Source organism: Hippopotamus amphibius, chromosome 5 (genome assembly GCF_030028045.1).
Source record: "Hippopotamus amphibius kiboko isolate mHipAmp2 chromosome 5, mHipAmp2.hap2, whole genome shotgun sequence".
Lineage (NCBI taxonomy): Eukaryota > Metazoa > Chordata > Mammalia > Artiodactyla > Hippopotamidae > Hippopotamus > Hippopotamus amphibius.
The window spans coordinates 472368-494495 of NC_080190.1; the positions used below are offsets into that span (position 1 = coordinate 472368).

A 22128-nucleotide genomic window follows, 5' to 3' on the forward strand; every position below is an offset into this window, starting at 1 on the left:
CCGGGGGCAGGATGGGGGCGGCTCTCAGCCCGGCTGCTGCCGCCCTGCGGAGGGCGTGGCCCGAGCCGCGGGGCGGGGCTCCACCCTCCCGCCGCTTCCGCTTCTCGGCGCTGCGGTGTGTGCGGCTGCCCGTGAGTGAGCAGGCGTCCGCACCGTCCGGGGTTCTGTGACGCGGGGTCTGAGCAGCGCTGGCCCGAGGCCCAGGAGCCCTGCGTCCCTGTCCCGGGCTCTGGGCACTGGGCTTTCCTGAGACACCTGGTTGCAGGTGGGGACAGTGGGAGGGGAGCTCCCTGTGGGCGTGGGGGGGGGTCCTCTGGTAGGCGGGGCTCTGGGGGCCCACATCGGTCCTGTGAGTGGGGCTGGGGGTCCCGGCTGCCCGTGCTGGGCCCCTGTGGGCGAGCTCCCCGTTGTGACCTGGGCAGCGGGCCGCGCAGCCCCAGCGGCGGGTGTTTTTGCCCAAATAGGGACAAGCAGCCTTTGAACTTCTGCTATCGGATGACATGCAATAGCAAAGAAGAGAAGTAAAACGGGCAGGAGCGTGTGGGTGGTTCACGTACATTGTCTTGTGAAACGCGGTCACGTGTGGGCGCAGAGACGCAAGCTGCCTGTGCCCCTCACTCGTTGTGGCCCTGGGGCTCTGTCCCCCGTGCCCAAGACACCCCAAAGTGTGTGTGAGCCCCTCCTGCCTGATTTTTCTTCCATTCACTTTGGGGGAAGTGATGGTCTGCTGAACTTTGAGTTCTGGTCTGGAACCACCTGTGGGTACCGCACCATTTCACCTGCGACCTTGACACGCTCCGAGGTCCTGCCATCCCAGGGAGCCTGTCCAGAACGAGTCTTGGGTGCCACCAGCCGGCTTAGCTGCAGGAACCCTGGATCCCCGGGTACCAGGCCAGAGTGGGGCGGCCCCACCCCACAGAGCAGGGCAGGGTGGGCAGAAACCAGGGGGAGGCACCAGTGGGGGAGGCAGCTGCAGACTGGCCCATAGGGACCCCGTCCTGGGGCGGCCCCCTGGGCCGGCGGCCTCCACACCTGCTGTCTCCACAGGGCAGGGTCTGTGCCCCCTGAGCCAGGCGGCTGCCCAGCACCTGGCCAGCAGGAGCCTGGGAGCAGGGCTGACCGTGGGCTGCTGGAGCTTCCTGTTGTTCAAGAAGCCCGAGGGCACCCCCCCCTCCACACACACACACACACACACACACACATGCTACACACGCAGCCTTTCACGGTCACTTACCCTCCGCCTCCCCCGCAGCAGGGCCGGGCAGCCCCAGCCCGTCCTCACCTGCATGGGGGATGCAGGGGCAGGAGTGGCCCAGGCTGGTCTGTCCGCCTGCCCCTGCTTAACTCGGGCCACGTTTACAAAACTTCCGCGTGCTTCACACTGGATATGGGGCACAGCCCAGGAGCCCCAGGGGACCAGAAATAGAACGGCGGGCGAGGTAGGGATGCAGCGTGCCCCCAGGCACCCAGGCCCCGCCCCTCCTGGCCTCCGAGGGGCCGATTGGCTGCGGGCGGGGGGGCTGGTCGCCGGGCGGGGCTCGGGAATGAGCTTCAGGGCGGAGGGCAGGACCAGACCCAGTCCCAGCGCGGAGCCCGCTCCCCGTGCGCACCGCGCTCCCCCGTCCCCGGAACCGCGGGCTCGGGCCCGGACCCCTGCCGGCACCCCCGCCATGCGCGGCCTGGGGTTCCTGCTGCTGGCTGCGCTGTGGCCGCAGGGTGAGTGCGTGCTGGGCGTCCGGCGCGGGCTGGCCCCGTCGCCTGGCCCCCTGCTCCCTGCGCGGGGCTCTGGGCTGGTCCTGGGAGTCGGTGGCACAGAGGTAGCCAGTGAGCGCACTGGCTCTGGGCGGTGGACACGCGGAACCTTCTAAAGGGAACTGAGTGGGGACACGGCCACCTGGGCGTTGCCTGTGCTGGAGGTGGGGACCGGCTGCTCCGGCTCCAGCCAGGACCTTGGGGTGATTGCACACCTCCAGGGGGACCCCCAGCCTGGCAGGGAAGGGAGGACCGAGGAGCAGTGGCCTGGAGCCGAGGGGCTGGCGGCACCCCAGGGGGCTGTGCTGCCACAGGGGGACCTGCCTCTCCGCTGGAGGGCACGGACTGCTGCTGGCCTCGGCCCCCGCCCTGGCTCCGGAGAGCCTCCGGGGGTTCCGGGATGAGGGCGCCTCCTGGGCCGGCGACGCTGGGCTGGCCCTCCCCGCGGCCTGCACCTCTGCAGGTGTGCCAGCTAGTGGTCACGGAGACACAACTGTTAACACCTTGAAAGAGGGAGACAAGCGTCACCGGGGCTTGGTCTCCACCTCTAGGCCTGAGCTGGGTCCCTGCTGTCTGTTGTTGGATACGGGGTAGCTTCTAGGTCTGGCAGTGTGGACCCTGGGGAAGAGGGCTGCCAGTTCCCTGTTAGGTGCAGTTACGTGACTCCTTGAGATGAAACACGTCGGCTCTGAGTGCTGGACAGGCAGACCCATCCCGCGGTGCTACCCCCCCCCCCCCCCCCCCAGAGCCGGTGTGCGTCCTTGTTCCTGATGTGGGGGGAGGCAGCCTGCCGGGCTCCCGGAAGAGCTGGCGCTGGGCAGGGTCTCTGGGCACGGCCAGGCACACGTCTGCCTGGCGCCACCCAGGGCAGGGGTCCTGTGGTCTTTTTAAGGCAAAACCCCACTTGGGTTGGGGAGCCAGACCTCAGAGTCTGCATCCCTGCGCTGCCCTGCCTGCCGAGTGACTCCCCGAGAGGAGCGGCTGGCGCACAGCAGGCTGGGAAGGGACCGCTGGGATGGGAGGGGGCCCTGAGTGCCTGCTGACCCCCCCCCTCCTGCAGAGGTCGCCCCCAGGGCTGCCCTGCCCCACGTGGAGCAGTATGAGGTGGTGCGGCCCCGGCGCCTGCCAGCACCGCGCGCCCGCCGAGCCCTGCCCTCCCACTTGGTAAGTCTGGGCAGGAGGCTGGCCTGGGGGTCCCTCCCTGGCCTCTCAGGGCCCGTGTCTGTCTGTGAGCGGAACGACAGTTCCCCGCGTGCCCAGCCGGTGGAGGGGGGCCGCCTTTGGGCTGAGGGCAGACCCCTGGGGGCTCGCAGCCCACCTGGGCCACCTCTGCCTGGGCAGCCTTCTCCCCGCCGTCCCCCACCCCCACCCCCCACCCCGGCCTCAGCTGCTTCCTCCGTCCTCCCCGCCGGGGCAGCCCTGCCTTCCTTTCAGGAGCCGCCAGCTGGGGCCACTCCCCAGTTTCACTCCGGAGAAGTCAGATTCCTCTGAGGCCGGAGGGGGTGGCTCAGCAGGGCGTGTGGCTCACAGCTCTTGCGGGCGCCTGGGGCCCGGCTGGGATTCCCCGGCCGCCGGGGGCGCTCCCGAGGCCTGCAGCGCGCGCCTGCGTTTCCGGGGTGTGCGGGCGCCGTGTGCACGTGCGGGTGGACGCGTCCGAGTGTGCAAGGACAGCCCCATCCTGGCCCCAGGCTGCGGGCACAGGGCACGCTGTCCCGGAGGTCAGCTGCAGGCCGGGGGCGCCCCTCCAGTCGGGCCCAGGGCTGGGAGGGCAGGGCCGCCTCTGCAGCCTTGTTTCTAAGGCCGCCCGTCGGGGGCTGTGTTCCCTCCCCCTGCGTGCTGGGAAGGGGCCTTGCCCTTCTCCCCCCGTGGACGTGTAAGGAAAGTGAGGCTCGAGGCACCCAGGGGTTCTGGGTGGAGCGCCCTGCCTGCCCAACCCCCCCCCCACAGCCCGAGGCCCCACCGCCTCCTCCTAGCGGGGTGCTGAGCTGCCCCCAGGCTTGAGGTGGGCGTGGCGGGGGCAGGGCCCCTCACCCCGGACCCCTCCCTTCCCCCCGGCCCAGGGCCTGTACCCGGAGAGTGTGAGCTACGTCCTGGGGGCCCCAGGGCGCACCTTCACCCTGCACCTGCGGAAGAACAGGTGAGCAGAGGCCGAGGCCTGCGGGCTGCTCCCACCCCTGAGCCCAGCACACCTGTGTCCCAGGCGCCTGGCTCCTGGGCCCGGCCTCTCCTCCGCACCAGAGGTGGCTTCTGGGGCAGGCAGGTGGGGCCCAGAGCACCACAGTGGCTCTTTTCCAGGGACCTGGTGGGCGTGGGCTGCACGGAGACCTACGTGGCTGCCAATGGCTCCCAGGTGACAGAGCAGCTGCAGGGGCAGGTACGGGCCCCCGGTGCCCCTCCCCGGGGCCAGCAGTGGGGGTGCAGGGCGTGCGGGCACCGGAAGCAGAGTCCTCACGCCCTCCTCCCGCAGGACCACTGCTTCTACCAGGGCCACGTGGAGGGGCACCACGGCTCCGCCGCCAGCCTCAGCACCTGTGCCGGCCTCAGGTGGGTCCCGGGGGGCGCGTCGGGACGGCAGGGCCCAGCCCTCCCTCGCTCTCCAGAGAAGGAACGGAGGCCGGGAAGAAGGGTGGGCTGGGGCCCTGCTGCCCAGGGTCCCCGGGGCACACGCTAACTCCGGGCCACGGGCTCCCCTCCACCTCAGGGGCTTCTTCCGGGCCGGCTCCACCGTCCACCTGATCGAGCCCCTGGATGGGGGCGGGGAAGAGGGGCAGCACGCCCTGTACCAGGCGCAGCACCTGCAGCAGAAGGCCGGCACCTGTGGGGTCAACGACAGCAGCCTGGAGACCATCCTGGGGCCGCGGGTCTCGGCAGCCTTCAGGCCCCGGGTGAGGGGAGGCCCCGTCCGCTTGGCCTGTGCGTCCGAGTCAGCAGAGCTGGGGTGGGCCTGGGCCGGGCTCCCCCCGGCTCTGTGGTCTGCGCCAGAACCTTCCCCCTTCCCGCCCCCACCCCGGACGGCTCCGCCAACGCTGGCGGGGGCCGGCCGCCAGCTCCAGGGCCCGGAGATGGTCAGCGTGTGGAGGCGGGGTGAGGACAGGAGGGCTGTGACTGGGTGGCTGACCGGCTTCTCGTCACCGCTCCTCAGAACCGGCCAGGACCCCGAGACACCCGCTACGTGGAGCTGTTCGTGGTGACGGACAGCTCGGAGGTACCTAGGGCAAGGGAGGGCGGTGCGGGCGGGCCCGCGGGCCGCGGCTGAGCGTCTGCCGTCCTCTAGTTCCAGAGTCTGGGGAGCAGAGAGGCTGTGCGCCAGCGGGTGCTGGAGGTGGTCAACCATGTGGACAAGGTAGGGGCCGCTTCCGCCCTGGGGGGTCCTCCCAGCAGGGCCCCCGGGACCCCAGCCCGACAGCAGCCCTGGCTGCAGAGGTCTGTGGGAGCACCTGGAGAGGAGCGGAGGGCTGGCCGTGGCGGGGCCAGGCTGCAGGTGGAACCATCCGCCAGGGGATGGGGGGGCTCCGGCCCTGCCCCGGCCTCACCGCGGGAACCCGACCCTCGGCGCTCCCTGTCCTCTGGCAGCTTTATCAGGAGCTCCGTTTCCGCGTGGTGCTCGTGGGCCTGGAGATGTGGAACAGCGGGGACAAGATCCGCCTCAGCTCCCAGCCCGAGGACACGCTGGACGGCTTCCTGGCCTGGCGGAATCGAGACCTGGCGGGGCGGCACCCGCACGACAACGCGCAGCTCATCACGTGAGCGGCCGGGGGGGCCGCGCCGTGCCCGGGACGAGGGGCCCGCGGGGAGGCGGGTGCCGGGGTGTCCACGCGCAGACACGGCTCTGCTCCCCAGCGCGGTCGACTTCACCGGGACCACCGTGGGACTGGCCAGGGTGTCCAGCATGTGCTCCCAGGGCTCGGGGGCCGTGAACCAGGTGCGGGGGACCCGGCCGCGCGGGCCGCGGGAGCGGGGAGCAGGGAGCGGGGCTCCGAGCTCGAGCTGGGGGCTGCGCGGGGCCCCCCCGGACACAGGTCCCCCCGCCCGTCCCCACGCCGTCTCCTGGCGCCTGAGCGGCCGCCTCTTCCGGAGGATGCGCTGACGCTTTCGGAGGGAAGGAGTGACGTCGGCAGGAGGCGCCGCCAAGCCCCTCGGCCCGCTGGGGCGCCGGGGGCGGGTGGGGGGCAGGCCACGGCGCGGCCCAGCCAGCACGGCCCCTCCTGCAGGACCACAGCCCGAACCCCGTCGGCGTGGCGAGCACCATGGCCCACGAGATGGGCCACAACCTGGGCATGGACCACGACGAGAACGTGCCGGGCTGCTACTGCCCGGTGCCGCAGGCCGGCGGCGGCTGCGTGATGGCGGCCAGCATCAGGTGAGGGCCGCCCGCCGAGCGGCGCGTCCCGGGGCGCGGTCGGCCGGCCCCACCCGCCCTCCCGATGACCGGGACGCCCCTCCCCACAGCTCCGTGTTCCCCAGAAGGTTCAGCCACTGCAGCCAGGCTGACCTGGAGACGTTCGTGGAGAAGCCCCGGACGGCCTGCCTGGTGGACGCCCCGGACCCCGACCGGCTGGTGGGCGGCCCCGTGTGCGGCAACGGGTTCGTGGAGCGCGGGGAGCAGTGTGACTGCGGCCCCCCCGAGGTACAGGGCCGGGGGCCGCCGCCACCCTCTCCTCGCTGCCCGCGCGGGGGCCGGGCCCCTGTCCTGACCCCCCGGTGCCCTGTGCACCCGCAACGGCTCCTCCTGTCCCCTGGCACCAAAACCGCTGGCAGGGTTCACGGGTGGGAGTGACCAGGCCTCCCGAGGGAGGGGCCCGGGGCTGGCCCCGCCTGCGGCCCGCTCAGACCTCGGCTGTCACCCCCGCCCCCAGGACTGTCGGAACCGCTGCTGCAACGCCAGCACCTGCCTGCTGGCCGAGGGGGCCGAGTGCGCCCACGGCGCCTGTTGCCAGGAGTGCAGGGTGAGCCTGGGGCCCGGGCACAGCGGCGGGCGTGGTGGGTGCGTGCGGGCCTCCTGCTCCCATGGTGAGCTTGGCTCTGCGGGGCTAGGTGCAGCCGGCCGGAGAGCCGTGCCGCCCCGCGAAGGACCGGTGTGACCTCGAGGAGCACTGTGACGGCCAGCAGCCCCTGTGTCCTGAGGACGCCTTCCAGGAGAATGGCACGCCCTGCCCGGGGGGCTACTGCTACAACGGGGCCTGCCCCACGCTGGCCCAGAGGTGCCAGGACTTGTGGGGGCCAGGTGAGGCGGGCGTGGGCCCCGGTCGTGGGACCCTCAGGCCTGCTGGGGTGGCCGCCGGTCCTGAGTGGAGGGCTGACCTGCTCCTGGCCCGCAGGCACTCGTGTTGCCGTGGAGACGTGCTACAGCTACAGCATCTCTGCAGGCTGCAGGGGTGGGGTCCCCCTGAACTTTGACAGGTGAGCGTCATCTGTGGCCGGGCTGTCCCGGGTGCCGGGTGCCGGACATGTCCACCACTGGGGCCACCAGGAGCGTCCGCTGCACAGAAGAAGCTGGGGGCTGGGTCGGGGGCTGTCTGAGAGCCTACCCTGCCCTGCAGGACCCCCCGGCCAGAGCATCTGCCCTGTGGGAGGGTGGGCCCCTGTGGCTGGGGTGGGGTCACCTGCGGGGGACCCAGATTCTCCTGTGAGTGCCGCGCGGAGGCCCTGCAGAGCCGGCTCCACGCGCATCTCTCTGTCCTCAGGGTCAACAAGTGTGGCACTCTGTTCTGTGAGGGGGGGCAGAAGCCCCTGGAGCGGAGTTCCTGCACCCTCACCGCCTCCTCGGGCGGTTGCCAGGCTCTTGTCCAGGACGGCGGTGCTGCGTACGAGCCAGTGCCTGAAGGCACCAAGTGCGGCGAGGAGCAGGTGGGCCGGGCACGCCTCTTGGTCGGGCTGCTGGACCCCAGGGCGAGCTCGCGGGGCCCAGAGCAGGGTGGTGGCTGCTGCAGGAGGGCCCTGTTCTGGGCGGAAGCTCGGAAGGCGCGTGGAGGGTGTGGGAGAAGCCCCTTCTCAGTTAATGGGTTTGAAGACTGTCCTGCAAGCCCCCTGGGGACGGGCGGGGACGGTCCTCTGTGGCCCTGGTGACAGCAAGGGCTGGCTGGGCGGTGCCTTTCGCCGAGGCCAAGGCCGGCCAGCAGATGGGCTGCGGGTGAGGCCAGCGAGGGGGTAGGGGCTGAGGCCTGCCCCCCTGAAGCCCAGCGCAGGTTTTGGGTCAGCTCCGGCGGATGGTGGAGAGTGGGGGCGCTTCAGGCAGGGGTCTAGACCGGCTGTCCTAGGAGACCCCTGCTGTCCTCCAGGTTTGCTGGAAAGGCTCCTGCCGCGACTTCCACGTCTACAGATCCAGAAACTGCTCTGCCCGGTGCAGCCACCACGGGGTATGTGGGCGCGGGCAGGGCCTGCCTCCAGCCCTTTGGGCCTGAAAGCCCAGACGAACAGAGGGCAGAGGCCGGTGCCCCAGGACTGTGCCGGGAACCGCTGGGGCCACCCAAGCCCGAAACTGATGGGGATCCGGGCCTCCAGTGCAGACACTGAAGCCCAGGGTGGTCACGGTGCGGTGGACACGGGGGCCAGGCCGGGCTGACGTGACGTGTCCTATCCTGAGCTCTTAGTGACACTGGGGAGGTCAGAGCACTGAGGGCTTGAAACCAGAGGGTCCTGGGGCAGTGCCCTCCTGCGCCCCCATCTCAGGAGGACAGCCCACCGTGAAGCCACCCTGCCGGCCCTGCGGCGATGCCCGCTTCGCTCAGAGAGCCCGCAGCGTCCCGTCAGAGCCCCTCCCGCACTGGGGAGGGGCTGCTGCCGTCAGCACGTCTCACGCAACCTTGGTGGGGGTGGTCCTGGGCCCCCCGCCTGTCCTCTGTCGGGGGGCAGATGGCGCCCGGGTGGGCACGGGCCGCGCGGCGGGTGGGGGTCTGGAGGCCCTGATGCCTGGCCGTCCCCCAGGTGTGCAACCACAAGGACCAGTGCCACTGCCATCCGGGCTGGGCCCCGCCCTACTGCGCAGAGCTGCTGTCCCGCACGCGCACAGGTGGGCAGGGCCCGCCCCCCGCCCGGCCTTCACACACCTTCACACGCCCAGGGGGTCTGGCCGGGGGTCCTGCTGTGTCTCAGGCCACCTGGGCGGGGCTGCGAAGAGGCCGTGTGCCCCTAAACCGTGAGGGGCGTGGTGAAGATGCAGCCCTGCAGCCCCGGCATCCTGGCCCCACAGGGCCGGGGGGGCCCAGGCACTGAGTGCCCACCCAGGCCCTGCGCGAGGGGGGAGGCCTGTCCCAGAGGGAGCGCTGGCTGCAGGAGCAGCACGGCCGGCGCCTGCTCCTCACGGCGCCTTCAGCCCCGACCTGGGCCTGGGAATCTCGGGGCCTCCCACCCCCACAAGTGTCCTCCCCAGCAGCCACGGACCACGCGGCCGACTGCAGCGCACGGCCTCAGGGTCTCGCCCAGCCGCGCCCACATCCCCGAGGGCCCGGGGCCACTCACCACCGGGCCTGCGCCCCGCCCCCAGGGAGAGCCCAGAGCGCTGGTGTCCCGTTCCGGGTCTCGCGGCCAGGGGTCCTCAGACGGCCCTGGGCTTCGCGGGGGACCCAGGGCTCTGGTTGTCGGCACGGCCGAGGAAGGGACACCTGCTCAGGCGCCTCATTGGCCCCAGGCCGGCCTGGACAGGGGCTGAGCTGCCCGCAGGCCCTCCCAGCCCCTGCTGCCTTGAGACACGGCCGGCCCTCGTGACACCTGGCCTCCTGTGCCCCCACAGCGTCCAGGAGACTCTTGGTGGGCGTGCTGGTGCCTGTGGCCCTGGTGGCTCTGCTGCTGGTCGCGGCAGGCGTGGTCGTCTACCGCAAAGCCCGGAGCTCCGTCCGAAGGAGGTGAGGGCGCCCTGGGCTTGCAGGACGTCCGTGAGTGCAGAGCGAGCTGCCTGCTCTCGCTGTGGCGGGGAAGGGAGGACCCGCAGTGGGGCCCCTGCTTTCGCTGACACAGGAGCAGGTGTGGGTTGTGGTGACGGGTTGGTGATGTGGAAGCTCAGAGAGGACCCTGTCTCCCCCTGCACCCCGGTTGGCACCGGCCCACCCGCCCTCAGTGGACACTGCACTCTGAGCCTGCCCTGGGCTCTGCGTGTCCCCAGTGCCCGCTCTGTGGGGCCCTCGAGCCCCATGCCGGCCCCAGCAGGACCCACTTTCCCAGTGGCCTGCAAGCACCTCCCACCAGGCCCGCCTGGACCCCAGAGCCGCTGGGGCCAGGACACGTGAGGCCGCCTCTCCCTCTGCGCGAGGCTGTGACCCACGGGGCAGCCGCAGGTGGGAGGGCCTCTGGCCAGGCCAGGGTCCCCATGCCCAGGAGCCCCAAGTCCCTGGGCTGAATCCTGAAGCCAGGAAGCACTGACCGGTCTTATTCTTCCCCAGGAGCGTGGCGCCCAAGACAGCCGTGGGGCTCTCCAACCCCCTGTTCCACGAGGGGCAGACGATGCCCATGAAGCACGGGGCTCCAGCCCCCAGTGCGGGGCGCCCGGCTCCGGGCCTTTCCTCCCACCCCAGCCAGCCCCCCAAAACCACAGCGCCCGCGGTGACCCCCAAGCGGCCACCCCCTGCTGTAAGCACCAGCCATCCCCAACGGGCGCCCCAGGCCACCCCTAAATCTCAGCCCAGGATGCGGTCCCTGGGGCTTAGAGCGGCCCTCACGACCCCCGTTCAGAGGCAAAACGAGGCTTTAGGACAAACGGTCTGAGGACCCGCCGGAGCTGGGGACAGAATTGAATCTCAGGCTTAAGGCCTCTGCAAGGTCCCCCTCAGGAGGGTTTGAAGGACCGAACGCCCTCTGCTGCGCGCCCCTCCGTGTGTCCCCAGGGCTGCGGGAAGGGAGAACACCTCGGGGCCCTGCCCTGGCGGGGGGCGGGCGGGGGCGGCCCCTGGGCACACTCCGGGAGGGGCCAGAAGCTCGGGCCCTCAGCTGGGTTGGGGGCAGCTCCGAAGCCAGGGCTCCCTGGAGGCGGCCGCCCGTGAGACCTAGGCTCACAGGGGGCTCCCTGCAGCCTCCAGCTGCCATGGCCAGCTCCCCGTCCCCAGTTCCTGTGTACAGCCAGCAGGCCCCGCGTCAGGTGAGTGGCAGGGGGCTGGCAGCCGGACCCTCGCGGTGGCATGAAGCAGGTGCCGGGAGGCGGAGGGTCTGGGGCTGGATTTGGTGGGCCGGGGTCCCCAGGGTGGTGGTTGCTGCACCCTCAGGGGGCCGGCATTAACCGAACCCAGGGGACCCGGGGGTCCTGACGGCTCCTCCCCCCCCATCAGCTCAGACCTGCTCCTCCCGCCAAGCCCCTCCCGGTGCTGAAGCCCAAGCAGGTGAGCGGACCCCCCGGGGAGGCTCGGGGCGCTGCGGGGCCGGGGGCTGCCTGTCGGCTGCCTCTCGGCGTCCCCTTCGGCTTGAGGCTCCAGGGGTCTGGGAGAGACCTCTCCCGAATGTGCGTCACGGGAGCTCCAAGAAGCCCCTGCCTCTGGGCTCGCAGGGGAGGTCCTTCCGCGCACCCTGAGTCGGCCCTGGCGGGTCCCCTCCTTTGCTGCGAGCCCCGTGGGCACTGCGGAGGGTCCTGAGCGCCCCTGGACGGGCGCCCACCTCCCAGCAGGCGGTGGGGGGCGGGGGGGCGGCCTCACCTGCTCTGGAAAGCTGTGAGGCCGGCGAGACCCGGGCTGCCTCCCTCCGCCTCCCCCGGGGCAGGGCTCCACCCCCCAGGCAGCCTGTGGGGCCCTGTCAGCCTGTCTGCGGGGCGTGTGGCGTCACCGGCTGGTTGCCGCGGTGTCTGCGGGGACTCAGTCTCTGCAGAGCCCGTCTTCTCTTTGTGGTTAGTGTCTTAGAGGCACTTGCAGTGGTGCCTGGCCGGCTACTCCTTAAACTGACCCGCAGTGCCCCTGTGCGTGGATCTCACCTGCAACAACCATTACTGTGGTGCTTATTTAATGGAGATTCTCTATTTCTCTTTCCTTTTCCAGCGTTTTTTTTTTTTTAAGATTTATTTATTTATTTATTTATTTGGCTGTGTTGGGTCTTCGTTGCTGCACAGGGACCTTCTCTAGCTGCAGCGAGTGGGGGCTGCTCTTCCCTGTGGTGTGTGGGCTTCTCACCGTGGTGGCTCCTGTTGTTGTGGAGCACGGGCTCTAGGCACACAGGCTTCAGTCGTTGTGGCTCTCGGGCTCTAGAGCACAGGCTCAGTGGTGGCACACCGGCTTAGTTGCTCCGCGGCATGTGAGATCTTCCCAGCCCCAGGATCAAACCCGTGTCCCTGCATTGGCAGGCGGATTCTTAACCACTGCACCACCAGGGAAGTCCCCGTTTTACTTTTTATTTTGACTTAATTTTAGCGTTACAGTAAAGTTACAAAAATAGTTTTTAAGAAAGTCAGGAGGGGTTTTGAGAGGCCACATAGGGAAGGGGGTTGGGCAGCGAGATCTGTGGCCCAGGAACTGGCGGCCGCCAGGGGACCGTGCTGGGGGAGAAAGGTGCCGGCGCTCCCGTTCCACACCTCCAGGCGCCCGGCTGCTCAGCGGGGCCCGTCTCAGTGTGCTGGGCCCACCCCGTCCTGCTCAGGGACCCGAGCTGCACAGTGGCTCCTGCTAGAGGCCCTCCTTCTCCGCCCCCGCCCGGCTGGCCCCGGGAAAGCTGAAATGCAAACGAATGCAAATTCTCGTAGTGAATCCTTGGCATTAGAACTTCAAAGACCCACATTCTGACAATTTAAGAGCTCTTCCTGGGTAACACGGGGGTAGGGTGGAGGGGAGCTGGGGGGAGAGGGCAGGGCGGCAAGAAGGGCCCAGGAATGGGGGCCCTCCCACATTTGGGTTTCGTTCTTGGGCGGCGGCGGCCATGGGTGGGAGGGTGTTGGGGGCACTTTTCCGTAGAGAGCTCAGCAAAGAGAAGCCTGCAGGCCTGTCTCCAGCAGATCAGAGAACCCAGGGAACTTTCTAGAAGGTGCTGGGAAGCCAGCTCCCTGCTATGGCCCGCCATCAGCAGTATCAACCTCCTCCCAGGTCGTCAAGCCAACCTGCGCTCCCCCGATACCACCCGTCAAGCCCGAGGCTGGAGGGGCCCAGCCTGGACCCACTCAGGTGAGGCCCTCACACACAGGGCAGTGCCCACCTGGCGGGGCAGAGCGAGCTGTCTTCCCCCAGCCGGCTGCCTGGGGCACTGCCCGGAGAGCTGTAACATCTGCTCTCTGCTCTGTCAAAGGACTTTTCAGCGCTTGCCGCTTCTGGCTGTTTATGTGTCTTTTTCTCCACCCGCGTGAGTATAGAAGTCTGTTCTTGTTAAAGTGTCGGCTCTTAACTATCAGGGCTGTCACCGCTCTGAGCACAGCCACATTGTTGGATAAACTGAGGATCCAAATTTTAAGCAAGTAAAAGGAAACGAGATTCAGTTGTGCTCTTTGTGGCAGATGGGTTTCAATATCAGTTCTTTTTTTCTTTTTCAAGGGAGTTTTTGGCCCAAAGGTTGCTCTGAAACCCCCCGTCCAGAGGAGGTGATGGGGCCCCGAGCCCAGAGCACCCTGGGAGGCCGCTGTGCACCTGTCTGGACGTTGCCTGCGGTCACGTGGCGTTGCCACCAGCACCAGCAGAGGCAGCTGCGGGGCCCCAGGCCCTGCGTCCCCCTCCCCGAGGACTGGGTACACTGTGAGCAGTCCCCACGGAAGAGCCAGCTCCGCTCGGCCGAGGTCCCTCTTCAGCAGCGCGGGGCCGCAGCCCCGGCCCCCGGCCGCGGTCCTGACCTCAGGGACGGGGCCAGTGCAGCCGCGCCTCGCCCACGTGAGTCTGCAGACTGCCGCGGGCGCGCCGTCTGGGCCTCTGGAAACCTCAGGGGCACATCCAGCAGGGCTGAGGCCTTGAAGGAAACTTCTGTATCTTACGGTGAAACTACTGATCACGTTGTAAATGGCGGGAGATTTTTACTAGATCCGTGGAAAGTGCTGCATGAGAAACAACGTGGAATTCGTGACTTAAAGGTCCAACTTTTGTTCAAATAAAAGTCTGCTGTAAACGGCTAAGGGCACGCTCTCGCCGGCTCGTCGCCTTTGGCCCTCCGCCGCCAACACCGAGCAGCCGGGGTGCCCCCGCGCCCGCCTGGCGCCGCCCCGGTCTCCCGGCAACGGCCCGGCCGAGCCCCACGGCCTCCACGCCCGGCCGGACGCGCTGCCGCTGCGCCGTGGCCCGCGCCCCCTGGCCCGGGACTTCAGCGACGGCGGTGAGGGCGGGGCCGGGGTGACCGCCCGGGGTCCGGGCCGCAGGGCCGCCTGTCCGCCGGGCGCTGGCGCTCTCCGCCCGGGGCAGGAGCCCGGCGGGCCTCCCTACTGGCCGGGGCCTCGAGGCCGAGAGATGTGCCCTAGACGGGACGGCCCGGCGGGGGCCTCTGGAAGCGGTGCGCGCGGCGCCGCCTCGACGGCCCCCGGAGGAGGCGGGGTGCGGCGGAGAGAGGGGCCGCTGCGTGCTCGGCGGGGCCGCGGGGACTCCTCCCGCCCCAGCACCTTCCCGGGAGAGGTGGGCAGACCGGGGGTCCTCTAGCGGCGCCTCTGACCCCGCCAGCGCTTGCGGCCCTCTCCCCGGGGCCGCCCGCACCTGCGGGAGCTTCCGCAGCTCCTCTCCGTCCCCATCCGCGTCCGAGGCCCCGGGTGACGCACGACGTGAGGATTCCAAGGACCCTTAGCTCACCTCGCGCCGCTGCCCTCCGCCCCAGTGGTGCTGGCGGAGATCGTGAAGCTCTTCCGCCCGCGGCTCGCGGGCCTGCACGCCCAGGTCCGCTCCTGCAGCTGGAGCCTTCTCAAGAGGCAGGGCCCCGCGCGGCCGGCTGTCGGGCCCTGCCTTTGCTGCCGGGGCCCCACTCCTCGCTCTCCAAGGCTGGCCTGGACGGGCAGCCTCCCTCCCAGCCCCTGGGACAAGTTCTCAGGCTGTGTCCCTGCTGTGGGTCTCCCTGGCACTCCGTCCAGTCCAACCTGGGGCTCCTGGGGGCTCCCCGCCAAGAGGACAGCGCCGGCCAGCTGGAGACCCGCTCACCAGGGCCCAGTCCCGCCCTCTGTGTGTCCAGCCCGTGCCGACCACACCTCCCAGCCACCCACTCACAGTTCTGGGTGCCAGGCTCTGCTCAGGCCCAGCAGACACACCAGTAAACGGGCCCCTGCCTTCACGGGGCTGTGCGTCTGTGGGGAAGACAGGTGCGTGAGGAGATGGGGCCAGTGGCACTTGCCACACGTCACGTGAAGGGCAGCGTGGCAGGCCCCGTGAGCAAGTGGCCGTGAGAGGCGTGGGGCTGCAGTGGGGAAGGGGGCGCCCAGGGTCCTCGGAGGATGCGGCCTGGGGGAGCAGTGCCTTGGCAGGGGTGAGGACTTATGCCGAGGGGAGAGGAGACCTTGGAGGAGGTGGAGGCAGGGCGGCGGCAGCTGCAGGCAGACCTGGTGAGGTCAGGCTCTGAGCACCTTGGAGGTGAGCTAGCAGGCCTTCTGCACAGGGCAGAGGTGACTCAGGCAGGAAGATGAGTCCTGCGCCGGGTCCCTGGGACACGTACTGGGGAGGCGGTGGTCCAGGCTGGGACTCGCCAGGCCTGAAGGCATGGGGCATCGTGTGTTCTGTGGCCCCTGATGGGGTGGCCGGGAACGAGATGGCCTCGGGCCTGCGTGGGTACAGGGAAAAGCTGGTGCCCCAGTCCTGGCCCCTCTGCCCGGAGGGTGCTCTGCTCTGAGGGCTGCACCCCACTTCTTCAGGAAAGTTCTCCACAAGCTGGGTTTCTGTGTCTCAGAGGAGGAGATCCGAGACGTGGTGGCCAACGCACCTGGGGCCATCGAGCCCATCTTGTGTGCAGTGAGAGATAAGGTAGAGGCTGGCGAGGACCCGCCCAGCACGGCTGGACCTGTGGGTACCGTTGTGCGGCCTTGGAACCTGCTGTGTTTGCACGTGGGCTCGTTATCTGCCGATGACAGAGTAAAACCAGGAAATAAATGGGGATGAAGCCCTGGTGCCCACGGCCCCAGGGCCCAGACTACAGTGAAATCTCGGCTACGCTGCTGGTGCCCAGGCCTGGGCCCCTGTCCAGCCTGACCCGTCTGCTTCCCTTTCCAGAAGTGCTCAGGCCCAGGCCACGCTCCAAGCTCTGGTGAGCCCCTCCCTGCTCCCCGTCTGTGACTGGGAAACAGGAATGGAGTCAGCCCCTCCTGGCTGGTCTCACTGCGTGACGTTTGAACCCTTTGCAGGACCCAGGACCCTCCCGTGGCGACGCTGGTGGACGGTGGGCAGGGCTCACCGCCTCTGCACACGCTGGTAGTGTCCAGACCACCCCCCGCCAAGTTCACCAGGAGGGGAGCGCCTTGCTCAGGGGGAGCCCTGGCTCCATTGCCCCTGACAAGCGGGCATCCCCGGGCACTGTCCACAGGCACACGGGGCAGCCGTCATGCACTTCTCTCCAAACGGGGAAGCCCTTCAGAGGCGTCAAGGGGACGATGTCAGGCCCGACCATGCCCACGTGGCGCTCTCCGTGTGGGCTCAGGTCCCCCCCACCCGCCCCTGTGGGCCCCTCTCCCAGCTAGAGGCCCTGAGCTGACGTGTCCGCTTGTTTTGCAGGCCTGCCGAGCCCCTCGCTGCCCTCCGAAGCGGAGACCCTTTGGAGGAGAAGACTGGCCACTGTGTGCGCAGAGGGCAGGCCCCATCTTGAACCCTCTGCCTCCCAGCCCCACCTCCGCTGGCCCGCTGGGCTGGGGGCCCCGTGTTTGCCTTTCAGTCGGGGCCCAGCTGGTGAGTCCTGGCAGCACCTGGACCGTGGGCCGCCGCAGCTGCGGGAGGAGAAGGCGCGGGTGCTGACTGTCCTGCAGCGGACAGTCAAGGCGCAGACCTGGGTGCCCCTCCCAGCAGCTCGGACTGGTGTGCGGCGCGGCAGTGGCTGGGGCAGGCACGGCCCCTGACCGGGGCACCCACGTTTAGTGTGATTGTTTAAATACAGGACATTCCAAAGATACCTAGAAGCTCCCACCCCCCGCAGACCAACCACCAGCTTCACCATTCATCAAACCCCAGGGCCCACGAGCCAGGGGCTGCAGACTCACAGGCACTGCCGCCCACGTGTGCGGGACAGCAAGCAGCCCAGGGGCCGTGGGACCAGGGCAGGGAGCAGAAAGTACCTCCCCAGGGTGCACACCTGCTTCTGGGGACGCAGCCTGTTTCCCCGCTCACCAAGGGTCTCCAGCCTTCCTGGGTTCGGGAAGGGCTCAGGTCCCTTCAGTGCCATACGGGGAGCACTGCGTGCGCCCCCAGCCCCTGAGAGCGAAGGCTGCCCCTTTGGACCCAAGCTAGTGGGGGGTGGGGTGGGTGTGCCGGCCACACCGGTCAGGCCGCAGGGTCAGAGAGGTTGTCAGCAATTGTGATGACAGCACGGTTCCTGAGGGCCACGCAGATCCTGACGCAGATTTCTTGAAGAAGCAGGAAAGTGGTGTCATCGTGTGGTTTGCTCTGTTGGACGGCAGAGAGGAAGCCGTGGCAGGAACGGAGCTGCTGTCTCAGCAGGGCCCCTGCAGCCCTCAAACCCGTGGCCGTGGCTCTGGTCCCTGCGCTAAGACAGGCCCTTAAACAACGTGGGTTTGAGCTGCGAGGGTGTTTCGCAGTAGATACGCACTGCAGCGCTGCATGGTCTGTGCCGCAGACCCGGGATGCAGGGCTGACTGCCGTAGGAGGCGGGGGTTTGATTGTGCGGGGTGGGGGGCCGGGTTGGCACCCCTAACCACCCCCACCCCGCTCCCCGCTGCGTTTTCAAGGGCCGACTGTATTTTATTTTATGAAACTCAGAGGGGAGAACAGCTCACCTGCTGTTTAAGATGGTGACACTGTTAAGTGCTGTCTCCGTGCCTGTCACTGATGTGAGATAAAGCAGACGGCGGGGTGCGGTGGGGGAAGCAGCGGCCCCGGGGCCCGGGTGTGCCAGGGCCAGAGCCTCCTTCCTGGACTGAGATCAGAACTGGACCGTGCTCGACTGGCATGCAGCCCCGGGACGCCCCTGCCCTTCGCAGCTTGTCACTGGGGAGAGGTGTGGCCAGGCCACACAGGGCCTGCTGCCGCATGCTGCCCAGGGTCCTCGGAGGGGGTCTGCCGAGACACCGACCCCCTGCTCGGCCAGCTGGAGCCATCTGTCCTTGGACACAGCGTTTCGGGGCAGAGGAGCTTTTCCAAATGTATTCTCTTTTCTCACTTGCTGGAGCAAGGCAGGCTCTGTGCTCCTGGAAAGGGGAGGTTTGCACCGAGGCCTACCTGGGGAAGGCTGAGGAGGGCCGGCGGGCACGCCTGAGGCAGGACAGCTGAGCAGGGGTGCTGGGCGGTCCCTCCCAACGGTCCGTCTTCACGGGACCGTATTCTTGGCTGTTCCCTTCAGAAGTGAGCCCTGCACGTGGTGCTGCACCATTCCCGTGGCAGGCGTGCTCTGAGGACCTGCCAGGGGCCAGGCTGGGCTGCCGCGCGAGGCTGCAGAGGGCAGGGGCCGGGAGGCTCCTGGAGGTCTCAGCCAACAGCTGGTGGGACCCAGGAGTAGGCAGGAAGGGGGAGGGGAGGGAAGGCAGCCCCTCCCCCTCACGTCCTGCCCTCCATCACCCTGGGTCCCTCGGTCTCATTTCAGGGACCCACCTTGTCTCTGTCCAGGGTGCCCCACGCGAGGGCCTTTGATCTGACTGCTGGCTGTGTGGCCTTGCAGGGGGCTGGCTGGACATGCAGCCCGGGGCTGAAGCTGCCCGGCTCCAGAGGGTAGACAGGTATCCCTCAGGGACGTGTGTTTTCCTGCAGGTCCTACAAATGAAGGTGGTCAGGCTGGAGCACCTGGTGAAGCTGAAGGACCAGAGAATTGGAGAGCTCATGCGACAGAGGGACCAGCCCCAGTGACAGAGGGACTCCCGGGGCTGGAGGGGCCCCTCTCCGCCGTCCATCAGACGCTGACCTTGAACCCACACGGAACTTTCCCAGCCCAGGTGCTTCCTTGGTGTGACCGCGCCCCGTGCAGCAGGCTCGGGGTGCTGCGGGGGCCTGAGCAAGTGTGCCCACAAGCATGAGGCCTGGACCCGTCCCGGCCGGTGTGGCCCAAGCTTCCCCCTCTCCACTGGCCCTGAGGCCGGTTTGGACGTGAAGACTTGGGTCTGGTTCCCTGGAGCCCCTGGGCTGTCCTGTCATCACTGTGTCTGTGACGTGGAGGGTCCGCAGGGTGCTGTGTGCCGTGGGGGGGCCGCCAGCATCACGAGTCCGCCAACCTGAAGTCCCCGGGGACCCTGCAGGAACGCTCACCAGGAGCTCGTGTGCCCTGAAGGGAGCCTGTGGGGACTGGTCAGAGCCTCATGGTAACACCCAAGGTGGCTGGTAACCCCGCTTTGCTCTGGAGGTTTGGGGGGTCAGAGTAGAGCCAGGACCCGTGGGATGGGCCCCACCCAGTCCACGTGGGACCCCGGCCCTCGGTGGGGACGTCAGTGCCGTGTGTGGGTGTGGCCAGGGCGCCCCCAGATGCTGAGGTCGGCTGGGGGGGTCGGGTGGCTGCGTCCTGCCGGCTTCTGTGTTCTGCATCCAGGGCGGGGGGCTGGGGGGCACCCCGGAGCACGGGTTCTGCTGCCCCGCCACTGACTCACCGCCCGCCCCACACGCCTGGGCCCCTGCAGGGTTTCAGGAAGCAGCGTCAGAGCCGAAACCTCTGTCCGGGTTTCAGGGCTGCTTCCAGCTCTGAGTCAGCAGCACCCTCCCTGAGTCAGACGGCGTGGCCGTGGCCGCACAGCACAGGTCAGGGCCACGGCACGCAGAGGGCGGGCTCCAAGGCCCTCGTGGAGAGAAGGGGGGTTGAGGATCTGCTTCCCCAGGAAGGGGGACGTGGAGACTCCGGTGGGGCGGGGACTGCGTCCCGGAGGGGGCCGCTGCGGGAGAGCCTGGAAGGGGCCGGGGGGCCGTGTGCGAGGTTTCCCGGGGCACAGCCTCCGGGGGGCGGGGGGGGGGCCACAAGCTCTGTGCGCTGGGGGGTCCGGGCTCCGAGCAGCCCCCGCTGGTGCTAGCCTCGGGCGCTGGCAGGCCACCGGAGACGCGCTCCCCCCGCCCAGCGCGCAGGGCGTCCTGCCGGCGGCGGAAGGGCCTGGGGCGGGAGCCGGGGTGCGCTGGGGGTTCCTGCAGCCTCCTTCCACCCCGGGGTGCAGCAAGGGGGCTGCTCCTCTGCTCTGGGCCAGACACCCAGACGCGCGTGTGTGCGAGGCGGGCGGGTCCCTGGCTGACGCGGAGCCTGCCGTGCGTGTCGCACACGTGCCTGTGTGTGAGCGAGGGTGCACGTGTGCTCCCTCACCCGCGGTGTGGCCGTGGGGCTGGCCCGGAGGCTGGGCTTTGGAGACAGAGGATGGAGCTTGGGAAACGCCGTCCAGGGCCCAGGGCCACCCTCACGGGGGCCTGGGGGCACGGGCCTGAGGCAGGGCTGCTCCCAGGTCGGGAGCCGCAGGCCCCTGCACGCCAGCCCCTGCCCCACTCCAGCTTCGAAGGGCTTCAGCCTGGGGCTGGGGCTGGGGCTGGGGCTGGGGCAGGCAGGGGGCTCCCCACGGAGCAGGAGCTGGGGAGACCTCGGGAAGGGCTGCGTCCCCTCCCCCGCTGAAGGCTCTCTGCCACCAGCAGGGAGCGCAGAGGAGCCACCCTGGACGGTGGGCCTGGGGCACGTGTGACGGACGGGGTCCGAGTCCTGCTGGGTTCTGTGCTGAGCTGGCTCAGGCCTGGGCCCCTGGGGCGAAGCAGAGGCAGGACCCTCGGAAGAGCGTGAGGAGGTGACCTGGCCCCGGGGCTGCCCGCTGGCCCGCCCTGACGGCGCCGCCGTGCCTGTGCGCTGCCGGCCATGGGCTCAAGGCAGCTCTCTGGGTTGAGAGGTTTAGGTCACTCTTTGGTGACTCCAGTTTTAGTCTGCTGTGGACCGTGCGGCGCAGAGACCCCGTAGGCTCCCCCCGCCAGGCAGCAGGCGCCAAGGCCGGTTAAGTGTCCACAGGGGCGAGGCGGGCGTGTCCTTTGGTAGATCTTTTTGCACCTGTTAAATGTTTAATAATTTTAAAAACATTTTTAAGGGGAAAACGTTCAGAGGCACAGAGTTGTAAACGAGAGCCTGTGGGCCCAGCAGGGACACCGCCCGCCCAGGGTGGGTCAAGGGCAGCGGGCCACCTTTCCCAGCCTCCTTGGTGGAATGGGGACGTGGAGGCACCCAGGGTGGCCGCACCCACCCCGCCCCAGCAGCTCCGCCAGGCTGGCCCGAGGGCGACCCCGCGTGGCGGGGGCAGGCATCACGCCTTCCTGACCCTCCTTAAAAAGCCGCAGCACGCTTGGAGGCCGGCAAGGAAGCACCGCCCTCCCCTGTGCGCGCCGTCCAGCGGCCGAGAGCCGGAGAGCAGGATGGAGCAGGGAGGCGTGGGGGAGGGGTGGGGGAGGGGTGCCCCCAGGAGCAGAGCTGCGACGAGGAGATGAAAACAGAGCCTGACGTGTGGTAGTGGGAGCCACACACGCTCCCCGCGACTGACTTCTGAGCGCAGGCGGGAAGAAAACGTGGGGCTGGCGGCTCAGACAGAGGGGCAGCGGGTGCAGGGGCCCGGGCGGAAAGCGGGGCGCAGGCTCAGCACCGGGGCTGGGGGGCGGGGCGGGGCGGCAGGGCGGCGACGGAGAGCCCTGGGGCCCGAGGACCAGGATGGGGCGGCAGACCCCTGAGAAATCAGGTTCTGGGGCACCTGGAAGGCGAAGCCGGGGGGCCCGACATGGCGGGCACCGCTGAGGCAGCACGTTCAGAGCGAGTTCCAGAAGACAGGAGGGCGGGTGCTGGACCAAAGGGCCACGCAGCCATCGTGGTGCAGGGGAGGGGGAGGCAGGGGCCGGGAGCGGGGCGCAGCGCGGACGAGCCCCGGGCTCCAGCTCCTCAGGGGCGTGGAGGCTGCGCGAGCTCCCCTGGCTGAGTTCTCTGAGGTGGAAGGTGGAGCAGCTCGCATAGTGTGCGTGCATTAAATATTCTGTGACACTTAAGAAGCACCTTTCAGGAAAAACACCCTAGATGCACAGAATGTGTGAGACGTGCACTGGTGATGGGAAGCGTCCGTAAAACTTAGAGGCTCTCCCAGAACACAGAGTTTGTTGAGCTCAAAGGTTTGATTAAACTCAGGTGGTGCACGTCCCTGGTGGCACAGTGGGTAAGAATCCGCCTGCCAATGCAGGGGACACGGGTTCGAGCCCTGCTCCAGGAAGATCCCACATGCCGCGGAGCAACGAAGCCCGTGCGCCACAACTGTTGAGCCTGCGCTCTAGAGTCCGTGAGCCACAACCATAGAGCCCATGTGCTGCAACTACTGAAGCCCATGCACCTAGAGCCCGTGCTCCGCAACAAGAGAAGCCACGGCAATGAGAAGCCCATGCACCACAACGAAGAGTA

General features: G+C 68.8%; 1 protein-coding gene across 3 annotated transcripts; it reads left to right on the forward strand.

The window, feature by feature from the left end:
- The first annotated feature begins 1249 nt into the window (after positions 1–1249).
- On the forward strand, positions 1250–13374 carry ADAM8 (ADAM metallopeptidase domain 8). Of its 3 annotated transcripts, XM_057734751.1 has the most exons (24): positions 1250–1716; positions 2813–2916; positions 3813–3889; positions 4048–4126; positions 4220–4291; positions 4449–4637; positions 4895–4957; positions 5027–5095; positions 5326–5495; positions 5593–5674; positions 5964–6112; positions 6202–6379; positions 6609–6698; positions 6787–6976; positions 7071–7152; positions 7437–7599; positions 8031–8108; positions 8677–8761; positions 9482–9593; positions 10128–10314; positions 10754–10819; positions 11007–11057; positions 12738–12815; positions 13179–13374. In XM_057734751.1, the coding sequence occupies exons 1-24, from the start codon at positions 1287–1289 to the stop codon at positions 13227–13229; spliced, it is 2895 nt and encodes a 964-aa protein (XP_057590734.1). In that variant the 5' UTR covers positions 1250–1286; the 3' UTR covers positions 13230–13374. The 3 variants fall into 3 exon arrangements, with proteins under 3 accessions (XP_057590734.1, XP_057590735.1, XP_057590736.1); XM_057734752.1 differs by lacking the exon at positions 11007–11057; XM_057734753.1 differs by lacking the exons at positions 3813–3889; positions 5593–5674.
- The last annotated feature ends 8754 nt before the right edge of the window (positions 13375–22128 follow it).

What these genes read in the sequence shown, in the direction of transcription:
- ADAM8 (XM_057734751.1), top strand. Translation starts at nt 1,287, where the DNA reads ATGGGGGATGCAGGGGCAGGAGTGGCCCAGGCTGGTCTGTCCGCCTGC. An exon ending in CCTGTTGCCAGGAGTGCAGG is followed by an intron (nt 6,699 to 6,786) that starts GTGAGCCTGGGG and finishes CTGCGGGGCTAG; the next exon opens with GTGCAGCCGGCCGGAGAGCC. An exon ending in CCCAGCCTGGACCCACTCAG is followed by an intron (nt 12,816 to 13,178) that starts GTGAGGCCCTCA and finishes TTCTTTTTCAAG; the next exon opens with GGAGTTTTTGGCCCAAAGGT.